The following is a 27,943-nucleotide window of genomic DNA, read 5'->3' on the forward strand; positions in this document are numbered from 1 at the left end:
TACCTTGTCTGATTTTGTTGATTAGTCGCAGCACTGTACATAATATTGTAAGTTTCTGCATCTACACACACACACACACACGGACGCATGCACGCACAAACACAAAACAAAGATTTCCAGTTTGCTACCTTGTCTCTGATTTTGTTGATTAGTCGCGGCACTGTACAGAATATTGTAGGTTTCTGCGTCTGTACACACACACGCGCATGCACACACTCGCACGCACAAAAAAAAGATTTCCAGTTTGTTACCTTGTCTCTGAATTTGTTGATTAGTCGCGGCACTGTACAGAATATTGTAGGTTTCAGCGTCTGGAGATCGTCAAACAACAGAGCCACACTGCCGGAGTAGAATCCGATAGATATACCGTTTGTGAACAGCATCATCTGACAAAACAAGAATTCCGCTGATACCTTGGTCATCATAAACTTGATTCGATAAATTAAATTAAAGAAATAACCATCTTTGATGCAACTAAATTCTTAGTTCGTAAAAAAAAAGATATAATGTAATAAATTTAAAATTAAAAAACAAAATTAATATTAAAAAAAACATTAAAGCTCAGTTCAGGATGTACATGTAACTACAAACCAAGTTTTATTAATCTAGAACATTGAGCGCATTGGAGCTAAATGGAGTTAAGATACGTTTTGTTTAACGACACCACTAGATCACATTGATTTCTTAATCGTCGGCTATTGGATGTCAAACATTCGATAATTTCGACATGTAGTCTTAGAGAGGAAACCCGCTACATTTTTTTCCATTAGTACCAAGGGATGTTTATATGCACCAGCCCACAGACATGATAACACGTACCACGGCCTTTGATATACACATTCGTGGTGCACTGGCTGGAACGAGCTATAGCCAAATGGTATATCGACAGGGATCGATCCTAGATCGACTACGCATCAGGTGAGCACTTTATCACTGGATTACATCTCGCCCAGGGTGTGGGTGGGTGTGGGGGGCAGTGTACCTCATCGTCTAATGACCAGGGCCCACTTTCACAAAACATCGTATGCCTAGTTTTGCACGTAAACGTAAATCTACGACTAAAAAAGAAAGAAATTTTTATTTAACGACGCACTCAACACATTTTATTTACGGTTATATGGCGTCAGACATATGGTTAAGGACCACACAGATTGTGAGAGGAAACCCGCTGTCGCCACATAGGCTACTCTTTTACGACAGGCAGCAAGGGATCTTTTATTTGCACTTTCCACAGGCAGGATAGCACAAACCATGGCCTTTGTTGAACCAGTTATGGATCACTGGTCGGTGCAAGTGGTTTACACCTACCCGTTGAGCCTTGCGGTGTACTCACTCAGGGTTTGGAGTCGGTATCTGGATTAAAAATCCCATGCCTCGACTGGGATCCGAACCTAGTACCTACCAGCCTGTAGACCGATGGCCTAACCACAACGCCACCGAGGCCGGTATCTACGACTAAACCACAATTCTTATTACTATTATAGTACAACAAATATAATTAGAAATACACATATTTCAGTTTCTTTTGTCCTTAATGATGTAATTTTTCTTCGCAAAATTGATTCCAAACACTTGTAAATGTATGCCCGGTATAACTGCTAGTCGCGGACGTAAACTTACGATATTTTGTGAAGTTGAGCCCACAACAGATACTAGTAATTTGAGACAAAACTCTGAACAAAATCCCGGCGTACTCGAACTGTGACATTTCATCTTCATTTTTAACTACAGGAACGTGTGCAGGAATTTATACGGGGGGGGGGGGGGGGTCTAGATTGTGGCGATCGAAATTTTACGGCAGGGGGGCAAATCATGCTCCTTAGTAAAAAAAAAATTGGAGGGGGGGGGGGGGAAATTTCATAATAAAAAAAAAGAGCAATATTGGTATATTTAGTTGACTGAGTCGTGGGGGGTTTCGACCCTAACACACCCACCCCCTGCACTCAAGTCTGAATCATTTTCGTGCTTATATCCAATTAAAGTAAATGTAACACTATAATAAAAAGCAACAAAAAACAAAAACAAAAAACCACACACACACACACACACACACACACACACACACACACACACACAAACTAACAAACAAACATAAAACAACAAAAAACCACACACACACACACACACACACACACACACACACACAAACAAACAAACAAAAAAAACAACAACAAAATAAACTGACAATATAATACTATTTGATACAGTATTATTACGTATGTACCTCACCCCAGTTTAGATTGGACCCTCCCGTCCTTTAATACACATCTATATAAGCTACCCACCTGAACAATTCTTTCAAACATATGCGCCAGGGGCAGATAAGAGAGATGACTGTTGTGAGGGGCGAAATCAAACACTGACTGAAAGAAAAACAATTCTCACTGGAGACAGGGTGCAAAGATATTTAAATCAACTAATTTATTTAAAGGTGGTTTTTTTCAATGACACCTCTAGAAAAAGTTAAAGTTTGGTTTGTTTAACAACACCACTATTCTAGTACACTGATTAATTAATCATTGACTATTGGATTTCAAACAATTGGTCATTCTCTGGACGGGACGTAGACCAGTGGTATGGGGTGTATACCACCAAATCAAATCCCATAGACGACAATGGTAACATACGTGGCTAAAACTCCTACCTGCAGTGTATCAATCGACATATATATATATATATATATACCATGGATATAAATACTACCACCCGTAATCCTTAAAGTAAATTAGAAAAAATTGGGGGTCAAGCTGCACATTTCAGACAACGGGTAGCGTCTATCACTACCCTAGTTCCGCACAAAAGAAAATCTCATGGTATTTTTAGTAGGACCCCGCCCATGTTTCAAGCAACAATGGTAGTTGATACATTGACACTAGTGCAAATTAAATTAAAGGAATTTACTGGCCAGATGAACCAACATTTTATCACAACAAACACTTTCACATGTATCACCAATGGCAGGACTTGTAGCCTCAACTGTGGGACGAAACGTTGGGTGCACCTCGAACTCTGACTAGGGGTGACTATTGCAATAGTATTGCGATAGTTAAAATACTGTTGTCATAGTATTGCAATAGTGAAAGCACTGTTGAAATAATATTGTGAATTCTAAAATCGGTTCATAACAGTAATATGAATACTAGTAGATATTTCGCAAAACTATTTACCTCAGTCTTCCAATATGTATGTATGTATGTATGTATGTATTGATGTATGGATATCTGTATATTGTATGTACGTCGACGTTGACTGTTACATACATAGATATTAACGCACTGACGCAGGGGATAATTAAATCCTTTCTGGCCTCACAAATTGCCCCATGCCGTTGCTGGGACTTACACCTGTGGCACCGAATCGCCCGCAAATTGCAGACTAACGACGATACGTTCTGAGCTATCCAGACATCCATGTATGTGTGTGTGTGTACTTTGTGTGCTATTTGTATTAATGTCACTAGTATAGGTAGTGGAATCATGTGCTGGTAATAGACCATAGTTCACTATTCTTACTATCGAAACCAATCTGATTAAAAGTAGCTCTATTGGTCTACCAGTAGATCTAACAGCATTGCGTGGACTTATGTCCAGGTGACATTTCATCTATAAATACAATCTAATTAAAATTAGCTCCACTATTACGTGTGGATCTAACAGCAGCCCGTTGGAGCTCATGTCCAGTTGACCTTTCATTCGAACAATCAAAACCTTACTTGCAAAATCATGCCAGTGATTTGAAAAGAATTTGAAAACATTCGGGTTTATGCCGAGGGTATACGAAATGATTCGGGTGAATTACGAAGTATGCCGGAAACTAATTTCAATATAAAATTTTATATAAAATTCGTTTCAAGACGAAAAAAAACAACCCGTGAAGGTATAGCCATACAATCTGTTTATACTAGTATACAATCCAGAGTTTATTACTGCACATATTTTTTTAGAATTTGTATGCTCCCGATAAACGTTATAAACGGCGAAGTGTAATTGGTCGATATTTAAATTGTTATTTATAGATGAAATGTCACCTGGACATGGGAGTCCACGCAATGCTGTTAGATCTACTGGTGAGACCAGTAGAGCTATTTTAATCAGATTGCTATAAATAACAATTTAAATATCGACCAATTACACTTCGCCTTTTATAGCGTTATTCGGGAGCATACAAATTCTTAAAATATCGGGGAAAAGTGTAGTAATAAACTCTGGATTGTATACTAGTATAAACAGATTTTATGGCTATACCATCATGGTTTTTTTTTTCGTCTTGAAACAAATTTTATATAAAATTTTATATTGCAATTAGTTTCCGGCATACTTCGTAATTCACCCGAATCATTTCGTATACCCTCGGCATAATCCCAAATGTTTTCAAAATCTTTTCAAATCACTGACATGATTTTGCAAGTAAGGTTTTGATTTGTCGAATGAAAGGTCAACTGGACATGAGCTCCAACGGGCTGCTGTTATATCCACATGTAATAGTGGAGCTAATTTTAATTAGATTGTATCGAAACTATCGATAGTTGAGCAAACAATTGCAATAGTTATCGATAATGTTTGTATGAATGTCTGTATGTGTACTTTGTTTGTGTGTGTTATTTGTAATAACGTCACTAGATAGTGAAATCATGCGTTTGTCGTAGACCACATTTCACTATGCATACTATCGAAACTATCGATAGTTAAGCAAACAATTGCAATAGTTATCGATAACTGAATTAAATATCGATGCATTGCTATCGAGGCACTGACTATCGCAACACATTCATAGTTCAATGTATTGTTACACCTCGAACTTTGACCCACTCAGACACTATTTGGTGTACGGCTACCAAAACACGAGTTACCTTACCTGTAATGGGCTACCAAAACACGATTTCCCTCACCTGTAATGGGCCACCAAAATGCGAGTTCCCTTACCTAGCTAACTCTCGATGAAGCTGCACGCTGTCGCCTGTGCTCTCGACTTGCCACCCCACCTGGGGGGATTGATTGCAAGCTTTGGATCACTGCTGGAGTTTCGCGTCGCGTACACCGGGTCACGGGCAACCGTGACTTTGGTTTACGGCGACTCGGGCTCGCAGAAGAGGAAGGGAAGAGGACGGAGGAAGAAGAAACGTGCGCCAGGAGCGGCTCAGGGGGAACAAAACTTGCGGCTCAACCGCCAGCGGCGGTCCCTTCTGCGTCGCCGCCCCCGGCTCGGCCCAAGACGAAAGGACCAGCTCATCCGGACCCGCCGTCAACACCGAGGGATGCTCTCAACGCGCCGATGTGCGAGACGCCCGCAGACGGACCTCCATCTCCCTCTACGCCACCGCCTACACGTATCTGGCCACTGTCACCAGTCTTGCCAGTTCGGAAGGCGGCGGTCCGGGCAGGAGCCGTTGCGAAGAGGAAGGCCGTCGCTCAGCCGAGCGACCAGCCTGACAAGGCAAGACCTCCACCTTCACAGGCACCGTCCCCCTCCGACTCGGAAGCCGTCTGGAAAGTTCAGATCGGGAAAATCAGGTCCGGCTTCCTGAAGTTCGTGCAGGGGGACACCTCGGATCCGGCATCACTGATGGGCGGACTAGTGGAACCAGAGCTGAAAAAACTGCCTGATGGAAGCGCTTACGAGCTACACACCATCAAGTCAACAGCCGGCAAGACGGGGTTGGTACTAACTCAGCGCCGAGAAGGAGTCTACCGACAAGCGGTCCTAGTTAGAGAGATGGATAGCCACACCATCCACAGGATCGTCAAGGCCTCTTTTCGGCAACGACTACCGGAGTGTTATAACCATCCTCGCCGACCAGAGATGGAAGCACTTCATCCCCGCCTTTGCCGGTTCTCCGCTCATCAGTTCGCCGTAGGCCAACCTCCACACCCTAACGGCCTTAACGAGGCCACTCACGTGGACATATAGATTGGACTTTAAACATTTAGACCTTCGTTCAAAATTTTATGTCGAAATTACTTTTCTTTTAAATATTATTAAATAGTCCGATCCTCTCTTCTTTCTCTTATTTATTTTTGGACTGTCCTTCTAAAATGCTCCAAATTATATAAATATTCGGCCGAGCAGTCAATTCTTTTTATTTTTGGCTTGTAATTTTTTTTAATTGTAATTTTTTTTTTTTTTAATTATTCTATTAACATTTTTACTAATTGCTATTTTCAAAATTCTGCCCATTTTCAACACTAACACCCCCCCCCCCCCCCCCCCCCACACACACATCCCGAGTCAGGCCACCGATCTTATCGGAGGTCGGACTCGGGATGGGCGTGTTCGAAACCCTAGTGGTATATGGGCACGTTAAACTAGTTATCATCATCATCACCTTACCTGTAATGGACTACCAAAACGAAAGTTGCCTTATCTGTAATGGGCTACCAAAACGCGAGCTGCCTTACCTGTAATGGGCTACCAAAACGTGAGTTACTTCACCTGTAATGGGTACATAAAGGCACTGAACGCGGCCAGGAGGTTAGCATGGGTCAGCATGACGCCTTTCGGGTCACCTGTCATTAGAAGAAAGGAATGTTTATTTAAAAATGCTCTGATCATCATCTGTTGACTGAAATGCCAAAATGTAATTGGCGAATACATATTTAAATTGGCGAAAGAATTTGAAGATTGACGATGTTTTTTGCGAACAAAAAGTAGGAACCCAAGGCTAGCCCTGTGATGCCTCACCGTTTTCATTGGCGGGTCTAGAGGGGGTCATAGGCGTCCCGTGATCCCTCCCACACTATCCTCGTCCGTTTGAAGAACCCTTTTCAAAGATTTTTGTTTTTAATTTATCATTTACAATATACAACACTAATTACCTGTGTGGCACTTTACACAATTAATCAATACATTGTACAACGTGTGACACTTTATACAATTCATCAATACACTGTTCAACGTGTGGTACTTTATACAATTCATCAATATATTGTACGTGTGGCACTTGTACAACTCATCAATACATTGTACAACGTGTGTCACTTTATACAATTCATCAATACATTGTACAACGGGTTACACTTTATACAATTCATCAATATATTGTACAACGTGTGTCACTTTATACAATTCATCAATACATTGTACAACGTGTGTCACTTTATACAATTCATCAATACATTGTACATGTCGGCATTTTATACAACTCCTCAATACATTGTACAACGTGTGACACTTTATACAACTCCTCAATACATACAACATTTGACACTTGATACAATTCCTCAATACATTTTACAACGTGTGGCACTTTATACAATTCCTCAATACATTGTACAACGTGTGGCACTTTATACAACTCCTCAATACATTGTACAACGTGTCATTTTATACAATTCATCAATAAATTGTACATGTGTCACTTTATACAATTCATCAATACATTGTACAACATGTCGTCACTTTATACAACTCAATATATTGTACCACATGTCGCTTTATACAACTCCTCAATACATTGTACAACATGTCGTCATTTTATACAACTCCTCAATACATTGTACAACATGTGGCGCTTTATACAACTCCTCAATACATTGTACAACATGTCGGCATTTTATACAACTCCTCAATACATTGTACAACGTGTGACACTTTATACAACTCCTCAATACATTGTGCAACGTGTGTCAGTTTATACAACTCCTCAATACATTGTACAACGTGTGGCACTTTATACAACTCCTCAATAAACTGTACAACGTGTGTCACTTTATACAACTCCTCAATACACTGTATACCGTGTGTCACTTTATACAACTCCTCAACACATTGTACAACGTGTGGCGCTTTATACAACTCCTCAATACATTGTGCAACGTGTGGCGCTTTATACAACTCCTCAATACATTGTACAACATGTGACACTTTATACAACTCCTCAATACATTGTACAACGTGTGGCGCTTTATACAACTCCTCAATACATTGTACAACGTGTGTCACTTTATACAACTCCTCAATACATTGTGCAACGTGTGTCAGTTTATACAACTCCTCAATACATTGTACAACGTGTGGCACTTTATACAACTCCTCAGTACACTGTACAACGTGTGGCACTTTATACAACTCCTCAATACACTGTCCAACGTGTGTCACTTTATACAACTCCTCAATACATTGTGCAACGTGTGGCGCTTTATACAACTCCTCAATACATTGTACAACATGTGACACTTTATACAACTCCTCAATACATTGTACAACGTGTGGCGCTTTATACAACTCCTCAATACATTGTACAACGTGTGGCGCTTTATACAACTCCTCAATACATTGTACAACGTGTGACACTTTATAAAGCACAAACACATTCAGGGCACAATAATACGTGGTTTTATCCTGGTAGAGAAAACTAGAACTTCTATACTAAAGAATCAATTTTTCAAAATGTTCTCAGAGTGCTCTGTTATATAGACAGACAGACAGACAGACATACAGACAGAGATAGTTGGATTGATATGTAGACAGACATATAGACATATTATATATATATATATATATATATATATATATATATATATATATATAGTTGAATCTCGTTGGCTCGAACCCCGTCGGTGCTCGAGAAAGTGTTCGACCCATCGGGTAGTTCGACCGAACCATTCGGTCAACATCGGATATTTCCGTAACATCAGTTAGAAAGTTGGAATTAGATAGGTGTCAGGACGTTTCGGCCCCAGTACATGCTCGACCCCAAACCGTTTTGGCCCCAGACGTTTCGGCCCCTAATGCAATATACGGCGATCTAGTGTTCGTGTATACAGATATATGCTGTAATTGGTATAGTAACACTTTAGATGGTCACATACACCGGTAATAATATAAATAAAATACAAATTTGTAACATTAATTTGTCGAATAACATTCATTGCGCGCGCGCGCACACACACACACGCGCGCGCATACGTACATACAATAGGCCTACATACATAGTATACACCGTGACACGCACACACGCACACACTTAAACATGTACGTCGTCGCGTTCATGTAGAATATCACTGATAAATGATATGGTGATAAAATAAGGAAGCGAAACTTACGTTTAGTATGTTTAGACTTTCATGTTTGTATATTACGTTTTAACATTGTTTCACTAACGATTCAAGTGGTAGAGAGTGATACAAGACAGAACTTACCTAACCCACGATGCTATCACAAACAACTCAGACTAGGTTCAGGAACTGTGCATCCATATGTGTTTTTGCTGTTTCTTTTAAATGTTAGAACACTGAGATGTGTGTCCAGGACAGCTTGGTTGAACTTCAATGGGATATAAGCATGAAAATAAAGTTGAACTGAACTGAACTAGAACATGTCTTAATGATGCTACTTTCAATTTACCTACCGGCCTCAGTGGCGCAGTGGTTAAGCCATCGGTCTCCAAGCTGGTGGATACTGGGTTCGGATCCCAGTCGAGGAATGATCCAGATACCGACTCCAAACCCTGAGTGAGTGCTCCGCATGGAAAACATTCTTTGTGATCGTACTTAATTTCTGTACACATGTAACCCCTACTGACGTCAAACATCAGTGGTTCCAATTCTAGCCGCATGTAAAGCGCCCCTATTATGGGAAGGGTCTACATGGAAATATAATTAAGTAGAACAAACGCAAAACAATTTATTGCAATTTATTAAATTGTATTTACACAAACAAGAAAATCAGTTCATTTTCATTTTTGGATTATTAAAGCTAAATACAGTTTTAGTTGGTTGGCTCTTATTTATTCTTTAACACTCGGATATTATGTTCAATTAAAAATAATAATAATAATCACAAAAAGAGAGAAAGAAAAAAAAGAAGAAAGAGAACGAGAGAAAGAAATTACAATATTTACGATAAAATTTAATAACAAAACACAAGTGACTGAATAATTTGATTTATAAAACAACAATAACCGGGGCCGAAACGACTAGGGTTACGGGGCCGAAACGTCTGGGGCCGAATGTGTAGCGGGGCCGAAAAGTCTCGAAAGCATTAGATACATATTATTCGAATCCGGGTCGTTTCGCCCTAAAACCACTTCGAACTCTGCGTTGTTTCGCCCTTAGTCCTATTCACCCAGGGTTGGTTCGCCCCAAATCTCATTCGTACCGAGTCGTTTAACTTCAGCTGGGTATGTAGTATATTTAATAAGAAACCACAGCACATCAGTAGTATACAGTGTGACTGTTCATAAATTAATTATTAATGTGAATACATTGTCTGTATATTATCTAAGGCCTGTATGTATTTCATGTATATGGCTTGAGTAAATGATACTGGAAATAAACAAAATTATAATATTATTTTTATTTGTAAATATAAACACGCAATGTGTGACATCTAAAAATCAATGGATGTAGGACAAATCAATGAATAAATGTACTTTATTAACAAAATAAAAATTATTGCGAATCGAAAAATGGGGCGAAACGACTCGGTTAGAGGTACGAATCAACCCTGTTCAAAACGACTCGGGTGAACTAGTAATAAGGGCGAAACGACCTGTTACCATATTATTTTGTTAACTGCAAACTTAAATATTTCATCAATGTGTTATATAACAAAATATCAGAGTGAAAGGATTTATTAGAAATTACTCCTGTGATGCAGATAGAAAGAAAGAAATGTTTTATTTAACGACGCACTCAACACATTTTATTTACGGTTATATGGCGTCAGACATATGGTTAAGGACCACACAGATTTTGAGAGGAAACCCGCTGTCGCCACTACATGGGCTACTCTTCCGATTAGCAGCAAGGGATCTTTTATTTGCGCTTCCCACAGACAGGATAGCACAAACCATGGCCTTTGTTGAACCAGTTATGGATCACTGGTCGGTGCAAGTGGTTTACACCTACCCATTGAGCCTTGCGGAGCACTCACTCAGGGTTTGGAGTCGGTATCTGGATTATAAATCCCATGCCTCGACTGGGATCCGAACCCAGTACCTACCAGCCTGTAGACCGATGGCCTACCACGACGCCACCGAGGCCGGTACCTGTGATGCAGAAGCCCTTGCCGAAGTGATGATAGCTGAGTACCTCGCCCCTGGTTTCATTGAAAACTGGTCTGGTAGACGTGTTCAGTGTAACGCATCCCGCCGAGGCCAATTGTTTGATTGGTATCCCGGTTCATCGAAAAGGCACCGTGACACTAGCTGTACTTGAAAGACTTTTGCTGATACCTGCTGGCTGAACACACAACATGACAGGTATGGCAAAGAAAGGATTGCTTGGCTGTTGTCGTGATTCTCCGATCCATCTAAAACTCGTTCCGCCTAAATTATTATAATCCAAAGGTTGTAATAACCAACTGCGCAAGCGCGGCAATTGTTGGTCCTTTTCGGTGGTTTTCCATTTGATATTTGATGTATCACCAGTTCAAGAGAAATATAGCTAATAACACAGACGGGACCGATAATTTAGTTCGAGCGAAGCCTTATAGTCTACTCTGGACGTATTCGACCCATCATCAGTTAATATAAGGGTTTACCGGACAAAAAACTCGGGACGTCGTTTTTGGTTCGAGCGTTGCGATGTGATCGACCCTTCCGAGGTCGAGCCAACAAGATTCTACTGTATATATATATATATATATATATATATATATATATATATATATATATATACAGATGAATAGTCAGATGGATAGACACATGGGTAGACACATGGAAAGATAGACTAGTATATATATATATATATATATATATATATATATATAGAGAGAGAGAGAGAGAGAGAGAGAGAGAGAGAGAGAGAGAGAGAGAGAGAGAGAGAGAGAGAGAGAGAGAGAGAGAGTGGGGGGGGGGGGGGGGGGTTGGATGGAAAAATAGGTAGATACAATGTAGATAGACATACACGGACAAGCATACAAGGATAGAGAGACAGATAGAATAGACAGACAGACAGACAGACAGACAGACAGATAGATAGATAGATAGATAGATATACATATAAATAGATATAGATAGATAGATAGATAGATAGACAGATTAAACAGACAGACAAGACAAGACAAAACAAGATAAGATAAGATAAGATAGACAGATAGATAGATAGATAGATAGATAGAGATATATGTAAACGCTCAAAATTATGTTTAACTCACCTGTCGTTCCACTGGTGAAGCAAATCGTTATCAGATCGTCTGGCTTCGGTGGCTGAAAGCAAGAGACACGAATTCCGTGGAATTAAATGTCTCGTATACAACAAACGTAGTCGGTGCCGCTGATAGCTGCATCCATGGATGTTCATGTTAAAGGGACATTCCTGAGTTTGCTGCACTTTTAAAGATGTTATCGACTAACAAAGACTTATTAACGATTGTAATTATATATCAAATATATTTTTAATCATAAAATATTAGTGGCTGTATATTAAACGTGTTTCTGATCGTTCTAATAATTTTGTACTAGGTTAAATTTAATTTTATTTCCAAAAATATAATTTTTCCGTACGTACGAAATTATTTGAAGACAAAATCCAGTTTGGGCTTCTTACAAATATTAAGACGACCAGAAACACATTGAATATACAGACACTGATATTCTAAACAAGAAAATATATTTAATATGTAAGTTTAATCGTAGAAATATTTTATTAGTCGGAAACATCTTACAATGCAGCAAACTCACGGATGTCCCTTTAATGCATGGGTTTTAAAAAACAAAATAAATTTTAAAAAATGCATTCTGATGAACATCCATATATGTGCAACTATAAACCAAGTTTAATTGATGTAGGACTTACAGTTCGTGAGAAATAGAGCTAAACGCGAAACTTTAACATTGAGCAAGAAGCAAATATATTTAATTACATTTTTACAATTAATTCAATTTTAATTCCTTTTTTCACGTGTATGATGATAACCATCCATAGTCAAAAACAATTTCCAAGTTTTATCCATCTAGACGTATAGTAGAGATAGAGCTAAAGACAAAACCAACAAATGCAAAATAATTTCAATTAAAAATGTTTCATTAATTATTTTTTAATTATTTTCACATGCACTACAATGATAGAAATAAAAAAAAATGTTCACTAGTCCACCGGACAAATGTATCTAGAAATCTACTTGTCCGCCAACACTTTCACTAGTCCACCGGACAAATGTATCTAGAAATCTACTTGTCTGCCAACACTTTCACTAGTCCACCGGACAAATGTATCTAGAAATCTACTTGTCCGCTAACACTTTCACTAGTCCACCAGACAAATGTATCTAGAAATCTACTTGTCCGCCAACACTTTCACTAGTCCACCAGACAAATGTATCTAGAAATCTACTTGTCCGCCAACACTTTCACTAGTCCACCAGACAAATATATCTAGAAATCTACTTGTCCGCCAACACTTTCACTTGTCCAAATAAGTTGTTAATTTTATTTTAAGTGCAAGGACATTAGTTTTGATTCTTCAAAATGAAACAGCATTGAAATTTTTCACTTGTCCACTGGACAACCACTGAGGTACATTTTGCTTGTCCAAGCAGATTTTCACTTGTCAGGACAAACGGACAAGTGCTCATTTCGAACACTGCACTATGGTGAGCAGAAATTAAGGTAAACACGCAAGTGTAATGTCAAATTTTAACGCAAATGTTGACGCCGTTGCTGCCGCCGTCAGTGAAAAAAAAAATTCACTTCATAAAAGCGAAACACAAAAAGACGATCTTCCACTTGCTGCCAATGAGACATGTTTATGATTAATAGAGGCTTTAATGATTAAATTATTTGAAATGAATCTTTATTTTTTTAGACATGATGTAACCCAGACGAAATACAAAGTATTTTTAACATGATATACACGCAGAATAATTACAACATGTTTTAAACACGTGCACCCAGCATACTTACAATATGTTTTAAACACGTGCACTCAACATACTTACAACATGTTTTAAACACGTGCACCCAGCATACTTACAACATGTTTTAAACACGTGCACCCAACACACTTACATGTTTTAAACACGTGCACCCAACACACAACGTTTTAAACACGTGCACCCAATATACTTACAACATGTTTTAAACACGTGCACCCAGCATACTTACATGTTTAAACACGTGCATTCAGCATAATTACAACATGTTTGAAACACGTGCACCCAACGTACTTACAACATCTTTTAAACACATGCATTCAGCATAATTACAACATGTTTGAAACACGTGCACCCAACGTACTTACAACATGTTTTAAACACATGCACCCAGCATAGTTAAACATGTTTTAAACACGTGCACTTAGCATACTTACAACATATTTTAAACACGTGCACGTAGCATAATTACAACATATTTTAAACACGTGCACTTAGCATACTTACAACATATTTTAAACACGTGCACTCAGCATACTTACAACATGTTGTGCTGGATTCTTCACACCAAGTTCCTAGTAGAGAGAAGAGGTTAATGTTATTATAAAAACAATTTAAATTCTAATTTGTAAATGCTCAAAAACTGTGTCAGATAGCATTTGAAATTAAATTATTTTCGAAAAAACACCCTCCCATGTAACCAACTTCCTACGGAGCTAGAAACTACAGGTCTAAGATCGGTGGATTCATTGGGCTATGTTTCGTTCCAGCCAGTGTATCAAAGGCCGTGGGTTGTGCTATCCTGTCTGCGGGATGGTGCATATAAACGATATCTTGCTACTAATGGAAAAATGTAGCGAGGTCCCAGATTCAAGCATCCCTGCGACTCGCCGTCTGTCATTTTCACTGAGGCGTCGCATGACAAAATTGCATCAAACAGTTCACTAATGATGTTTTTCTGACTTCTGGACTTCTGAAGGCTGCACAGAGTGGCAGTGATTTACGACTGAATGTCTGGCCTTTTATGGTGACCACTGGACAGCATTTCTCCCGAATATTCCATGTTTCTTGCACAAAGCATGCACTCGCTGCAACAACTGCTTGGTAGCATTTCGTTGAGCTGTTTCATGCACATTTTCTCTGGTTTACATCCATAAATCCATTCAAATTTATTACTCCAAACAATCCATGTCACAATAACTTTTGCCTTTGAGTATATTTATTTTAAGGATTGTCTGCTGTATCTTTTCGCTTCTTCGAGGTATTTATTTAGTAAACTAGTCTGGGAGTGGCAGTCCTCTGTGGCGGTGCAAGAAGGGTGAAATCTCCACCAAGGGATCTTGGCCCTGCTCACTTATTACAGTTTTGTCATTTATATTTGCTTGTTTTAGGAGTGTTGTTTTTTGTTTGTTGTGTGTTTTCTGTTGTTGGTGGGGGTTTGGTTGTTTTTTGTTTGTTGTGTGTTTTATCACTGTTTGTTGTTGTTGTTGTTATTGTTGTTTTTGTAGTTTTGTTGTTGTTTTTGTGGGGGGTTTCTTTGGGGGGTTTTGGGGGTTTTTTTGTGGATTTTTATTTTATTTTTTTATACCCTGTTGAACCTATAAGAAATAACAAACAATCCTACTAATTAAATTTAAAAAAAACTTCTATTATTGAAATCACAAACAAAATCATATTTCGATTTGAATTCTTTTTGAATTCTAGAACAATAACGTTATCACTAAATAATAGGAACTACCAATAGAACATGACGTCATCTTTTGTGACGTTCCTTGATGACGATATTCTTGCAACCATCGAGAAATGAACAAAGTTGGGTTACTGCGGCTGAACCAATGGGATGCCATTAAAGTGTAAAGCGGCGTTCTCAGTATGCGGTTATATCGACTTGTCGCATGCGATCGAATCGTACTACGAGATCACCTAAACAGGCACGGCGGAAGCAAGCAGACATTGTGGGGGGGGGGGGGGGGGGAGGGGACAAACTGAGATCGAGGTAGGCTTTCAAGTGATTAATAACAAAAAAGTAGGGATAAAAGTAGGACCATTTTTGTTAAAGTAGGAAAAAGTAGGGATTTTAAGGGAAAGAAGTACCTTTTTGATGCAAGTAAATGACTACTGACCTTTTCACAAATTCTGATGTACATGTAGTGTATCTTTGCTTAGAAACCAGTGCTTCAAGAGGGATTCAGCAACAGAATGAGGAGGTGAACCTGAAGTGGGTGCCTCTGACTTGTCAACATGCACCAGTCATTCTCATCATGGAATCCCTCTTGCAGCACTGGAGACCTACTGCAACAAACTTATCCTACAAAAATACTAGAAACTGCTTCTTATGAAAATCAAAATTTAGATTAGTTCAATCATGTAATTAAAACTTTTCTGTTATTTCTCGAACTATTTTCACGAAAAAGAAGGGATAATAGGGCTTTTTCAACAAAGAAAAAACAGTAGGAAAAAGTAGGAGCCTAACAAAAAAGTAGGGAAAAGTAGCAAAAGTAGGGCCAGCTTGAATGTCAGTCGAGGGCGCAAAGCAAAGTTTCTAGGGTTGTTCAGAGTACCCTCCGTAAAATTGTGAAAAGTAAAGGTCTTGAAATACAGTTGCCTGCATTCTACAAGTAAAATGTATCTCTGCCGTAAGATTTACTACAAATATTATTTTTGATTCAGAATTATTATTGCCCACCACCACCATTCCACCCCCACCCCACCTCCGCACCGCCGTGCCTGCTAAATAGGAACGACTTTAGTATTATACGTTCCGGTGTTTGTAGCGACAAGTCGGTGCGACTAATCGTATATTAATGAATATAACGGAAATATAATTACAGCATATCATATTTGAAAGTTCGGTTTTCTTACCTCTACGTCATCAAAACAAATTATTTTAACACGAACGTCAGCTGCTCGTTCCTGCAGCTCGTTACTGATGGTATCCATGACAACGATAGTCTTTAAAGACGGTATCCGCGAAGCCGAGTCAGTCAACAATTTCACCTTTGCTTCACTGTCGCAAATGACAAGTTCAATGTTCACTGTTGTTGAAAACAAAATATAATAAAATAAACGGGTTTTGGTGGGTTGTTTGTTTGTTTTTGTTTATATATATATATATATATATATATATATATATATATATATATATATATATATAGATAGATAGATAGATAGATAGATAGATATAGATATATATCATCATCATCATCATCATATTTATCGCATAATAGCTAGCATATCCAGTGTAATCACAGTATGTGATATTTTTTCAAATCACATACTTTCAGAATTGAACAAATTTGCAAATTAGATGTAAATCAATCGACCTCACGGCACTATGTTTATTGACATTTAAGCAAATGCACTACGGTGACACTGCAGTCTGTTTCAAGCGATTTTTACATAGGTATCCGATTGTTCGGTTACGTAAATTATATTTGCTTAACCTGGGTGTTACCTTACCCAAAATGTTTGTACTACAGTACTCTAGTAACAGTGTCATTAAATATGTAATTAAAAAAATTGTTTGCAATAGTACTTTTTGATATGAATCAAGTGTCCAACGATCTGTAGAGTTTAAGATAGACTTACCCTGGTTTATGATGTATTGACAGCTGTCAGGTCCAAGCGTGTCGTAAAGGGGAACGGTTACCATGGAGAACATGATAGCTCCCCGGTCAGCGATAAACCACTGAAATTAACATCACCGATACCTCAGAAGTTGCAGTATATAATGAGATGACACGGCATAACATGACGATATAATATATAATAATAAATTTAAGTAAATATATTTTAAATATAATAGTGTTTAAAAAAAAATGTCAAAAAATAGGTAGAGTAGGTCAGCTTTTTTTTCTACATTCACCCCTAAGGACCCGTCTAAATATAATGTTATGTATGCACTATTTTCATTTAATAATAATAAGCAGGGGAAAACAAATAGGGTCGGGTGCCCAGCAACACACAATCTTCTTTTTTAGACCCAATATAAGTTAACGCAACAATGTAATGTCATGTAGCGTTACTAAACGGTACCAATTATAATCAAATGTATGTCCCTCGTGAAATAATGTTTCATTTGGGACATAGATTTGACGGTAACTGGGAACTCGTTTATTATCCTTTTTTCTATATAATATAATATAATATAATATAATATAATATAATATAATATAATATAATATATAGAGGATAATAAACGAGTTACCAGTTATTATCAAATTTATGTCCCGAGTGAAATAATTTTCAGTTGTCAGTTGACAAATTAAAATTATTTCACGAGGGACATAAATTTGATAATAACTGGAACCGAGTTTGTTATTCTATTTATTACCTCAGCTATTTTTTTTCTAAAAATCTTTATTTTCCACGCACATGCACGAAGGCCAACCTGCATAGAAATGACGTAAATCACTAAATACGCACTATTCTGAGAATTACTATAACGTAATTTAATCACGTTCAAAGATAATTTAAAAAATACACAAGTTCTCTTTATTCTGCTTCAAAATCTATAATGAATTGCATTAAAATGACATTTGTTTTATTAATTTAACACCAAAAACAGAGACCCGTAAAGGCAAACGCTTTAAACTACATGACGTCATTTTGGGTTTGTCAAATCGTAATGACGTCAAATTTAGTACCGACAAAGTCATTGGTTTCTAAGCGTCAAATTGTCCAATAGTATTGTTAGTTAAACCAATGCAGAATATTTCTCACTGAGAAAATATGGAAAATATTTTCCCTGTTATGAGTGACCGCTGGGGTAATAAAATAAAATAAAACATAATATAATATAATAAAACATAATATATATAATATAATATAATATATATATATATATATATATATATATATATATATATATATATATATATATATATATATATATATATATATATACATACATATGCATATGCATGCAATAAATAAACATTACCTCAATTCGGTTGTTGCTGTATATTCCGAGAAATGATTCTTTTGAAGGCTTTATTCCCAGCTGTATTAGTCCGGAGCCAAACGCCTGCGATCGATCGCTCACCTGTCGATAACAAAATATTTAAATTATATGTCACTTATAGCTTCAAGGTCTCGCCATATTGTTATAACATCATCATTTATTGAAGTGAAATACAAACATATCTGATCAAGTCAAAGTTAACGCATAAATCTACGCGTGGTATCCACGTAACTTCATCACGATTGTACTTATTCAAATGAGCGCTGTCCGATGCTAATTTTGATTTAGTACACTAGTTAGCTTTTTGTCAATCTCATAACTGTAACATAAAATGTATATTTAAGTTTCCTGTACATTGGTTTTGGCCACAAGATTTGACCAGTACCAACATTGGTGACATCCAGATTAAAATGTCTGATATAGTACAAACATACAGTACATAACTGTAGTTATTTGAAAATGAAAATGCCATTGATTTCACCAAGCATAAAGCTGAAAAATATCAACATATTTTGTTCATACAACCTTAATGAAAATACGTAGACACCACCCATATCAATTTAGTCCACCCCCCCCCCCCCCCCCCACCCCTGAGCTGTGCATTAATGCCGTGCTTCCCAGCACTGCTGTTAACACACGCCTTTATAGGTCATCGTGGATGCTAAATATTCAAAATATTTAATCCACTCTGGTGACAAGAATGTTTGGACAGAATCCAGGAGTTAAAAGGACTCGTTAGTTTTTAAACACTAAGGCATATTTTTTACTATTAGAGCCGTTTTTGATAACTGAAATCATACTTTACTTAGATTTTATTTAGATTATCCATTTCCGTACATTCGAAGTGTTTTTGGTCATCCTGGTGTTTTTAATATCACAAAATGCATTTCTCATATTTTTAAAAACGCACGTGCGTCGGCGAAGTAACTGTTATGGAGTTGAGTTTTAGTCTATTTTTAGAGGGTATTTCACCGTTTCAAAGTCACAGACTCACGTTTCACTCAGTTGTAACTTTATCCATATGTGTTACAGGTCTGTAGATTAACTAAACTTAGTGTGTATTTCTGTGGGCTGAAACTAGGGTCTGTCCCTTTAAATCACATAGCAAGAGCGATTCCATATGCTCGACTCTCGTACAGAGCATTAGACTGCACCAAAACTGAGTCGATTAAGGTTGTGACCAAAATAAGCATGTCTAAAATAAACAAGCCCAAATTATGTACAAACAAGCCAACCTTATAACAGTTCACCTGAAAATCAATGGAATGTTAAGCTGTAATTAGATTCAAATGATTTAAAATGCATTTCTGAATGTGTGTAAAACTCTTTACCAGCTATTACTAACATTACTGCACTAAAAGTCGTCAGTGTGCTCAGAACAGACAAAAAGCACAAAATAGTGAGATATACATCCTTGCACATAGCAGCAAACGTTGGCCTGGTTTTAGTGTTTGGCTGACAGAAAGGCATTAAGGGCTCTTCCTGACCTGTCTCAGAGATATCCAACAGATAACAGATGGTGGAACATACAACAGAAAGACTCAAAGCAGAGACAGTCTTATACTTCGCTTGTATATACTTCTTATACTTCGCTTGTATATACGTCTTATACTTCGCTTGTATATACTTCTTATACTTCGCTTGTATATACTTCTTATACTTCGCTTGTATATACGTCTTATACTTCGCTTGTATATACTTCTTATACTTCGCTTGTATATACGTCTTATACTTCGCTTGTATATACGTCTTATACTTCGCTTGTATATACGTCTTATACTTCGCTTGTATATACGTCTTATACTTCGCTTGTATATACTTCTTATACTTCGCTTGTATAGTGTCATGCTGCTTAGAAGTTGGCTTGACGATTGCCAATATATATACATGTATGTATACATGCATGTATGTATCTATCTATCTATATTTCTATCTATCTATCTATCTATCTATATATATATATATATATATATATATATATATATATATATATATATATATATATATATATATATATATATATATAGTAGATAAAAGTGGCCACTTAAGACAGGTGACCGCTGATTACAGGTTGCCACATATATAGTCTTTAAAACATTTGTTGTTGTTTTTTGTTTTGCCGTCTGTACTGCTAATCAATGGATGTGTGCTTCACAGTTGACTGTAAATCAACTTATGACATGTCTCATTCATAAATAAAATGCAGATGGAATGTATTAAATTAACCGTTCTCAACAAGTTTGTTTTCTTTTTCCATTTAATTATTTAATCCCTACTTCATGCGGTGTATTGTCATAGTAAGTGAATCTACAAATGTCAAGCGTAGCCTGCCCAGAGGCAATTAGATGCATTGCAGAGTCCTACTTTCTTAATTGATACACAGTGGAGATGTCGGGACTGAATGGGTACCAGTATTCCTAAAGGTGTGAAGATCGGTTATTTGCTGCACCTTATCGCTGTTGTTAAAATATCCCTTTGTATACTTATAAACATTTAATGTGGCCGCTTAATACAGGTTTGGGAGGGGGAAAAGTGGCCGCTTAAGACAGGTGACCGCTGTTTACAGGTGGCCACTAGGACAAGTTTGACTGTGTGTGTATATATATATATATATATATATATATATATATATATATATATATATACTACTCAAAAGAATTTAAGGGTCAAAAATTTATAACCAAATAAGTTTCAGAGTGTATTAGATTGATGATGTAAACTACACCAAAAATTTAATTTATTGTTCCATATTTACAAAAAAACACACAAATAAACGTCACTGTATACAAGAAAGTCACATGACATGCTGTCAAAGTTGAAGGTTGTCAAACATGGATTTTACACATTAGAACATTCGTTTAATAGTGTGTGAATCCACCCCTGGCGCGAATACACTCGACACATCGTTGCCTCATGCTGTTGATCAGACGTCTGAAGAACTCTTGGGGAATGGCCTGCCACTCTGCCATAAGAAGTTGACCCAGATCATGAAGGTTGGCCGGAGGGGCATGGCTATCCCGAACTCTCCTGCCTAATTCGTCCCAGGCGTGCTCTATTGGGGCCAAGTCAGGCGAATATGCTGGCCAATCCATCCTGGCGATACCTTGTTGTCTGAGAAAGTCCGTTACCACCCTGGCGCGGTGCGGTCTGGCATTGTCATCCTGCAGAACTGCCCCGCCGCCAATCTGCTGAAGGCCTGGGAGAACCAACGGCCGGATAATCTCATTTAGAGTGCGGATTCCATTCAGATTGCCATCCATCACATAGAGGGGGGTCCTGTGGTGGATAGAGATGCCGCCCCACACCATGACGCTGCCACCACCGAACCGGTGACGTTGTCTAACGTTAACGTCAGCGAAGCGCTCCCCAGGACGTCTGTAGACACGAACCCGACCGTCGTTGAACTGGAGACTAAACCTGGACTCATCAGTGAACATCACTCGTCCAGTGAACACGTTGCCACGGCAGATGAAGCGTGCACCACTGACGTCTGGCCGTTCTGTGACGTGGTAGGAGTGGTGGTCGAACAGCCTGGCGACGGCAGCGTAGATTATTGGCTCTCAGACGATTGCGTATGGTTTGATCAGACACTCGAGTTCCAGTCGCAGTCCGCAGATTGTCACGTAATCGGCGTGCAGTGGTTGTGCGTTGACGTAGAGCCATATTGGTGATGTAGCGGTCCTCTCTATTTGTAGTGCTTCGGGGTCTTCCCAAACGTGGACGATTTCGAACAGAATTCGTTGCTTGGTACCGTTGCCACAGTCGGCCAACGACACTCTGACTGACACCAAGTCTCAGAGCAACATTTCTTTGCGTATTGCCATCCTGAAGCCAAGCAATAGCCCTTCCTCGATCTTCGATAGTCAGTTGAAGTCGTACCATTGTCGAATTTGGAGTGTGCACCGTACACGAACGCAAGCTCCAATTATACGGAAATTCAGCATTGGGAACATGGAATACACGTGCAAAGCGTGCAAATGAAGCGCTTTGTGAAAAAGCAAGTTATGAGCACTTAGCAGACCTTTCGCTTTCGCCCTAATTTACGTGCAAATGTAAGCATGTTTTATATATTTATATATATATATATATATACATTACTTGAAGATAAAGAATATGTAAAATTAATTAAAGAAACTATAATGGAAACTATCGATCAATATAAAAATATGAATGACGAGCAAAATGTAAATCCATATATAATAAATGACCAGTTATTATGGGAAACGTTACTACTTATGATTCGTGGTAAAACAATAGTTTATTCGTCCAAAAAAAAGAAAAATTTACAGGACAAACAGAAGGAATTGGATATTGAATTGATTCAATAAAAGTAAAAATTAGACGATACTGATGACGTTAGTGTTAAAAAAACCTATAATAGATCATATTAAAATTTTAAATATTGAATTAGAAAATATTAGTAGTATTAAAGCTAAAGGTAATTTTGTTAGAGCAAAAGCTAGATGGATTGAAAAAGGGGAAAAACCCACTAAATACTTTGTAAAATTAGAATCAATAAATTTTCTAACTAAATCATTTGTAGAATTAGAGACGGCTAGTGGCAATGTAATTAAAGATTCGCTTGGCATACTAAATGAAACAAAGCACTTTTTTCAAAAATTATATTCTAAAAACACAAATACTCAAATAGATTTAGAACAACTATTTCAAAATTGTGAATCTCCAAAACTAGATCCAACAACTTCCAAAAGTCTTGAAGGTGAGTTAAAATATGATGAATTACTTGCAGCATTAAAAAATATGAAGAATGAAAAAAGTCCAGGACCTGATGGATTTACAGTGGAATTTTTGAAAAGAATTTGGAGAGACTTAAATAAATACTTAATCAACTCTTTAAATTATGCTTATAATAATGGAATACTTTCAATTACTCCAAAACAAGGTTTGATTATATGTATTCCTAAAGTAAATAAATCTAAAACATTATAAAAAAATTGGAGACCCATCTCATTGTTAAATGTTTCTTACAAAATAGCTTCTGCTGCAATTGCACAAAGAATAAAATTAGTTTTACCAGCTATAATAAGTGAAGAACAGAAAGGTTTTTTATCTGGAAGATTTATAAGTGAAGTGACAAGATTAATATATGATATCAGTTACACAGAATTACATAATATCCCAGGACTACTGTTATTAATAGATTTTGAAAAAGCTTTTGACTCAGTAGACTGGAATTTTATTAATGAAGCCTTAAAATTCTTTGGCTTTGGTGAATCAATACAGAAATGGATTTCCATATTTCAAAGAGATAGTCAGTCTAGTGTCTTGGTTATTGGATTTGCATCATCTTTTTTTAAATTGGAAAGAGGGTGTAGACAGGGCGATCCAATCTCCCCATATATATTTCTTCTTTGTTCAGAAATATTAGCCAAGTTATTGAAAAACAATAAAAACATAAAAGGAATAAAACTTGGAAATATAGAATATTTAATTACGCAGTTTGCTGACGATACAACAGTGATATTAGATGGAACAGAAAAAAGTCTCTATACCACCTTAAACTCTTACTCCATTGGGAAGAAACACAGTATTAAAATCTCTTGTTCTTGGAAAATTAAATCATTTATTTTCCTCTATTCCAAATCCACCTATTAATGGTATTCAAGAACTTCAAAAAAAGTTTTTTAATTTTATTTGGAAGGGCAAATCTGACAGAGTTAAACGTATACAAATGAATTATACTATTAGAGATGGAGGAATTAAAGTACCAAATATTCAAACATTCATTATGGCACAAAAAATTGCTTGGATTAAAAGGCTTGTATGAATAGATTCAAAGTGGAGATCTCTTATTTTTGGTGAAGTCAATATGTTAGAAAATATTATGGAATTTGATTCAAAATATATAGAAGAAAATATTTTACCAACCATAAAAAAATTATTTTGGGAGAGATACTCTTTTATCTTGGTGCATCTTAAAAAATGTAAAAATAAAATTGTTAGTGAAAATGAAAGAAACAAATGTTTTATTTAACGACGCACTCAACACATTTTTAGAGGCACTGATTTTCCGTTTCAGATTGTTCCCTTTTCCGTTTCATAATGTTACAAATTCCGGGTTTTTCCGTTTCAGTATTAAACAAATCCTGTTTTTGTTTCACACACACACACACACACACACACACACACACACACACAGTGACACACACATACAGCAATTAATTGCTGGTATAAAATAAATACCAAGTATGAATGGCGTAGCGCGTTAGCGCGAAGCCATTCATACTAAAGTGTGTAAAGCGGTTTTGCGTTTCATACTAGCATGAAACTCAAAAATATTCACGTTCAATTCTTATAATTCCAAACACATAACCATGTCATTAATGTAAACCTCTTTAAAATAAAAAGTGAACTCTATTTTCCAACTATTTACTGTTTTATTAACATGAAATTCATACTCAGCATTAGCGGAATCCCTATGGTGGTTTCGGCTTTTTCCGTCAATAGCCGAATCAGAGAATGACAATGTTACAATCATTAATACAATTCATATTAATTTTTTGCATTAAATATCAATACCAACTAGAAACATTTTGAATTCACTGGAAACATATAACGTAAGTAATTTTAATAACTTTTAACCTGTAATAATAATGTCTGAAGCGATCTATTTTGTATGGTATAATTTATATGTGAAGCGGTTGGTGTATGAATATTTAACTACGAACTGTGGATGGGCGCCATTTTTTGATTTACCAATTACGACGTTGAAATTACAGTTATAAAATGTTTGAGTGCGTGAAAATTCCATGTGTTGATAGATTTGACATGGAGAAAGTGGTTTCAATATTTCCGGAAATGGATGAAACAGGTGTGTCGCGAGTTTCTGTGTTTACTAGCCTTGTAATTGTGGAAGTGGCAACACAGGATCATGGATGTTTTTGGCATGTGTGACTTCAAGTGGTGCGACACAAGTATTCGTGACATTTGACAGTGCCATGCTGATGTTTCGTTTTTGGAAAGTGGAACATTCTCTGTTGTAGCTTCGAATTGAAGCTTCGTTCCTGTGTCCCGACATGTACATGATATGCCTAGTTTCAAAACCCGAGTCGTTTAAAGATTGGATCGCAGTGGCTATGTGTTGTGTATGTCATACTACAATGCCGTTGAATGCGCGTTACTGCTAATGGTTGGCATGAACTGACTGAATTTTGTTTTTGAAATCGCTTTTGTAAAAGACCAAATTCCATTGGAATTATACACTTTTTTTGGATCGACAAAATAGATTTTTAGCTGTGGGATTTCGAATTCACTATAAACATGTAACGTAAGTAATTTCAATAACTTTTAACCTTTAATAAAAATGTCTGAAACGACCTATTTTGTATGGTATAATTTATATGTGAAGATTTTTAGATATTTACAAGTTTGACAGCAGACGATTACTGTTTGATGTCTAAAAATAGAATCTCAAGGAAATTCCTCGGGGATTCCTTTGTTGACATAATTCATAAAGTAGTTCCGGCTATATAGCCAAAAATAGTGCTAAACTGAGATTCATGGTGCTATGAATGCCAGTTTTTATCATCACGTGATACGAATTTGACCAATCCAAGGGTTTATAATAAAGGGATTTTTAGAGATTGGAATTATAAATTCATATGGAGTACAATTCCATTACTATTAGTATTGAAAACAGCTGCATATTTTTGGTCAAATGTACACAATTGTACTGTGACATATTCAGAAGCTTGTTAGTCACAGTACTAGATTGTCCGTATAATTAGCTGATTTTGGCCATATTTGATCAAAACGTGGCCAAAATGGCAATTTTGTCTTAAAGTGCTGTTCCAGATGTATGATGTATTGAGCTATATCAATCAACATATTATTTAATATGATTAGAAAATTAAAAAAAAAAATGTAAAAAAATTATATACCGGTATATTTTCCATTTAAAAATATTCCCCTGAAAAACAGAACCAGCTGAATTCGTTTCGGGAATTTCCGTAAGATTTGATCCGTGACGTCACGAAGGGAACCCCTTTCGATAGTCGGCGCCATTGTTCATTGCTTCTTTTGTGTTTATTATGGTTAAACGGAGTGTTGTTGGCGGCTGTGGCAATACAAAAGCCGATAAATTTAGTCTTCACGCATTTCCTAGTAATGTTGCTGTGAGAAAGCTGTGTGTGAATTTGATTAAAACAACGTGGAAATACTGGACAGGAAGAAAATGCCGGAGACCGTTGCGACAGAAGACACTTTAGTTTCGATTCGTTGTCGGCTTAAGCGAGATATGGGAATACCATGTGTTATGGCTTTTAAAAAAAGATGCCGTACCAACAATTTTTCTGCGACACAAAACAAATGGCAACAAGCCGACGCCATCCACACCGAAACGACCTTGGGGTGCATATCGTCAATGTCCCAAATTGCGTTATGCTTTCAACTCCGGTCAGTTTATTTTCTCATGTACGGTTCGTGCAATCATCGAGATCCGATTTGTTGTCGTTTGCATCTCGTTCATTTGTGAGATTTTTCTTTACAGTTCGAGAACATTAAAACAATAAAGTACAGACAAGTAAGTATCTATAGCCTAGTCCGTCCCATCCTACAAAAATGTAGGGTTTTTTGGTAAAAAAAAGAAGAAAAAAAAGAAGCTAATTTTGTATGCATCTTAGAAAACAATCGGATCAGAAATAAATGACTTGTAAATTCCATAGTATGAAAAAAGGCATTCCCTGTAAAACAGACTATAAATACATTAAATTAATTTTACTATACCTTCCCACAGAGAAAACCTTTTTTCATACTATGGAATGTGCTATAAGTTATTTATTTCTGAGCAGACTGTTTTCACAACTGCACACAAAAAATAGTATTGTTTTGTTATTTCCAAAACACTTTTACTTTTCTTTTTTTTTACGTCAAACTAAACCGAAATTATTCACACAAAAAAAACATCTTCATAGATGGATGGGACGGACTAAAAGTCGTTTTTGTTTATTTCTTAAAATTAAAATAAGTTATGTATTTCTGAGCAGACTGTTTTCACAACTGCACACAAAAAATAGTATTGTTTTGTTATTTCCAAAACACTTTTACTCTTTTTTTTACGTCAAACTAAACTGAAATTATTCACACAAAAACCCATCTTCATAGAGGGATGGGACGGACTAAAAGTTGTTTTTGTTTATTTCTTAAAAT

The 27,943-nt window shown here is 37.0% G+C and overlaps 1 protein-coding gene across 1 annotated transcript in view; it reads right to left on the reverse strand.

Moving 5' to 3' along the window:
• LOC121376880 (long-chain-fatty-acid--CoA ligase 5-like) overlaps nucleotides 1-27,943 on the reverse strand; it is a 66,645-nt gene that overhangs the window by 23,464 nt on the left and 15,238 nt on the right. The window contains 8 exon segments of the mRNA XM_041504665.1: nucleotides 252-386; nucleotides 2,286-2,363; nucleotides 6,430-6,503; nucleotides 12,097-12,148; nucleotides 14,355-14,387; nucleotides 16,675-16,847; nucleotides 17,401-17,500; nucleotides 18,755-18,856. Of these exon segments, the coding sequence (XP_041360599.1) occupies nucleotides 252-386; nucleotides 2,286-2,363; nucleotides 6,430-6,503; nucleotides 12,097-12,148; nucleotides 14,355-14,387; nucleotides 16,675-16,847; nucleotides 17,401-17,500; nucleotides 18,755-18,856 (747 nt within the window).

The sequence above is a fragment of the Gigantopelta aegis genome, chromosome 7 (genome assembly GCF_016097555.1).
Source record: "Gigantopelta aegis isolate Gae_Host chromosome 7, Gae_host_genome, whole genome shotgun sequence".
NCBI classification, from domain to species: Eukaryota; Metazoa; Mollusca; class Gastropoda; order Neomphalida; family Peltospiridae; genus Gigantopelta; species Gigantopelta aegis.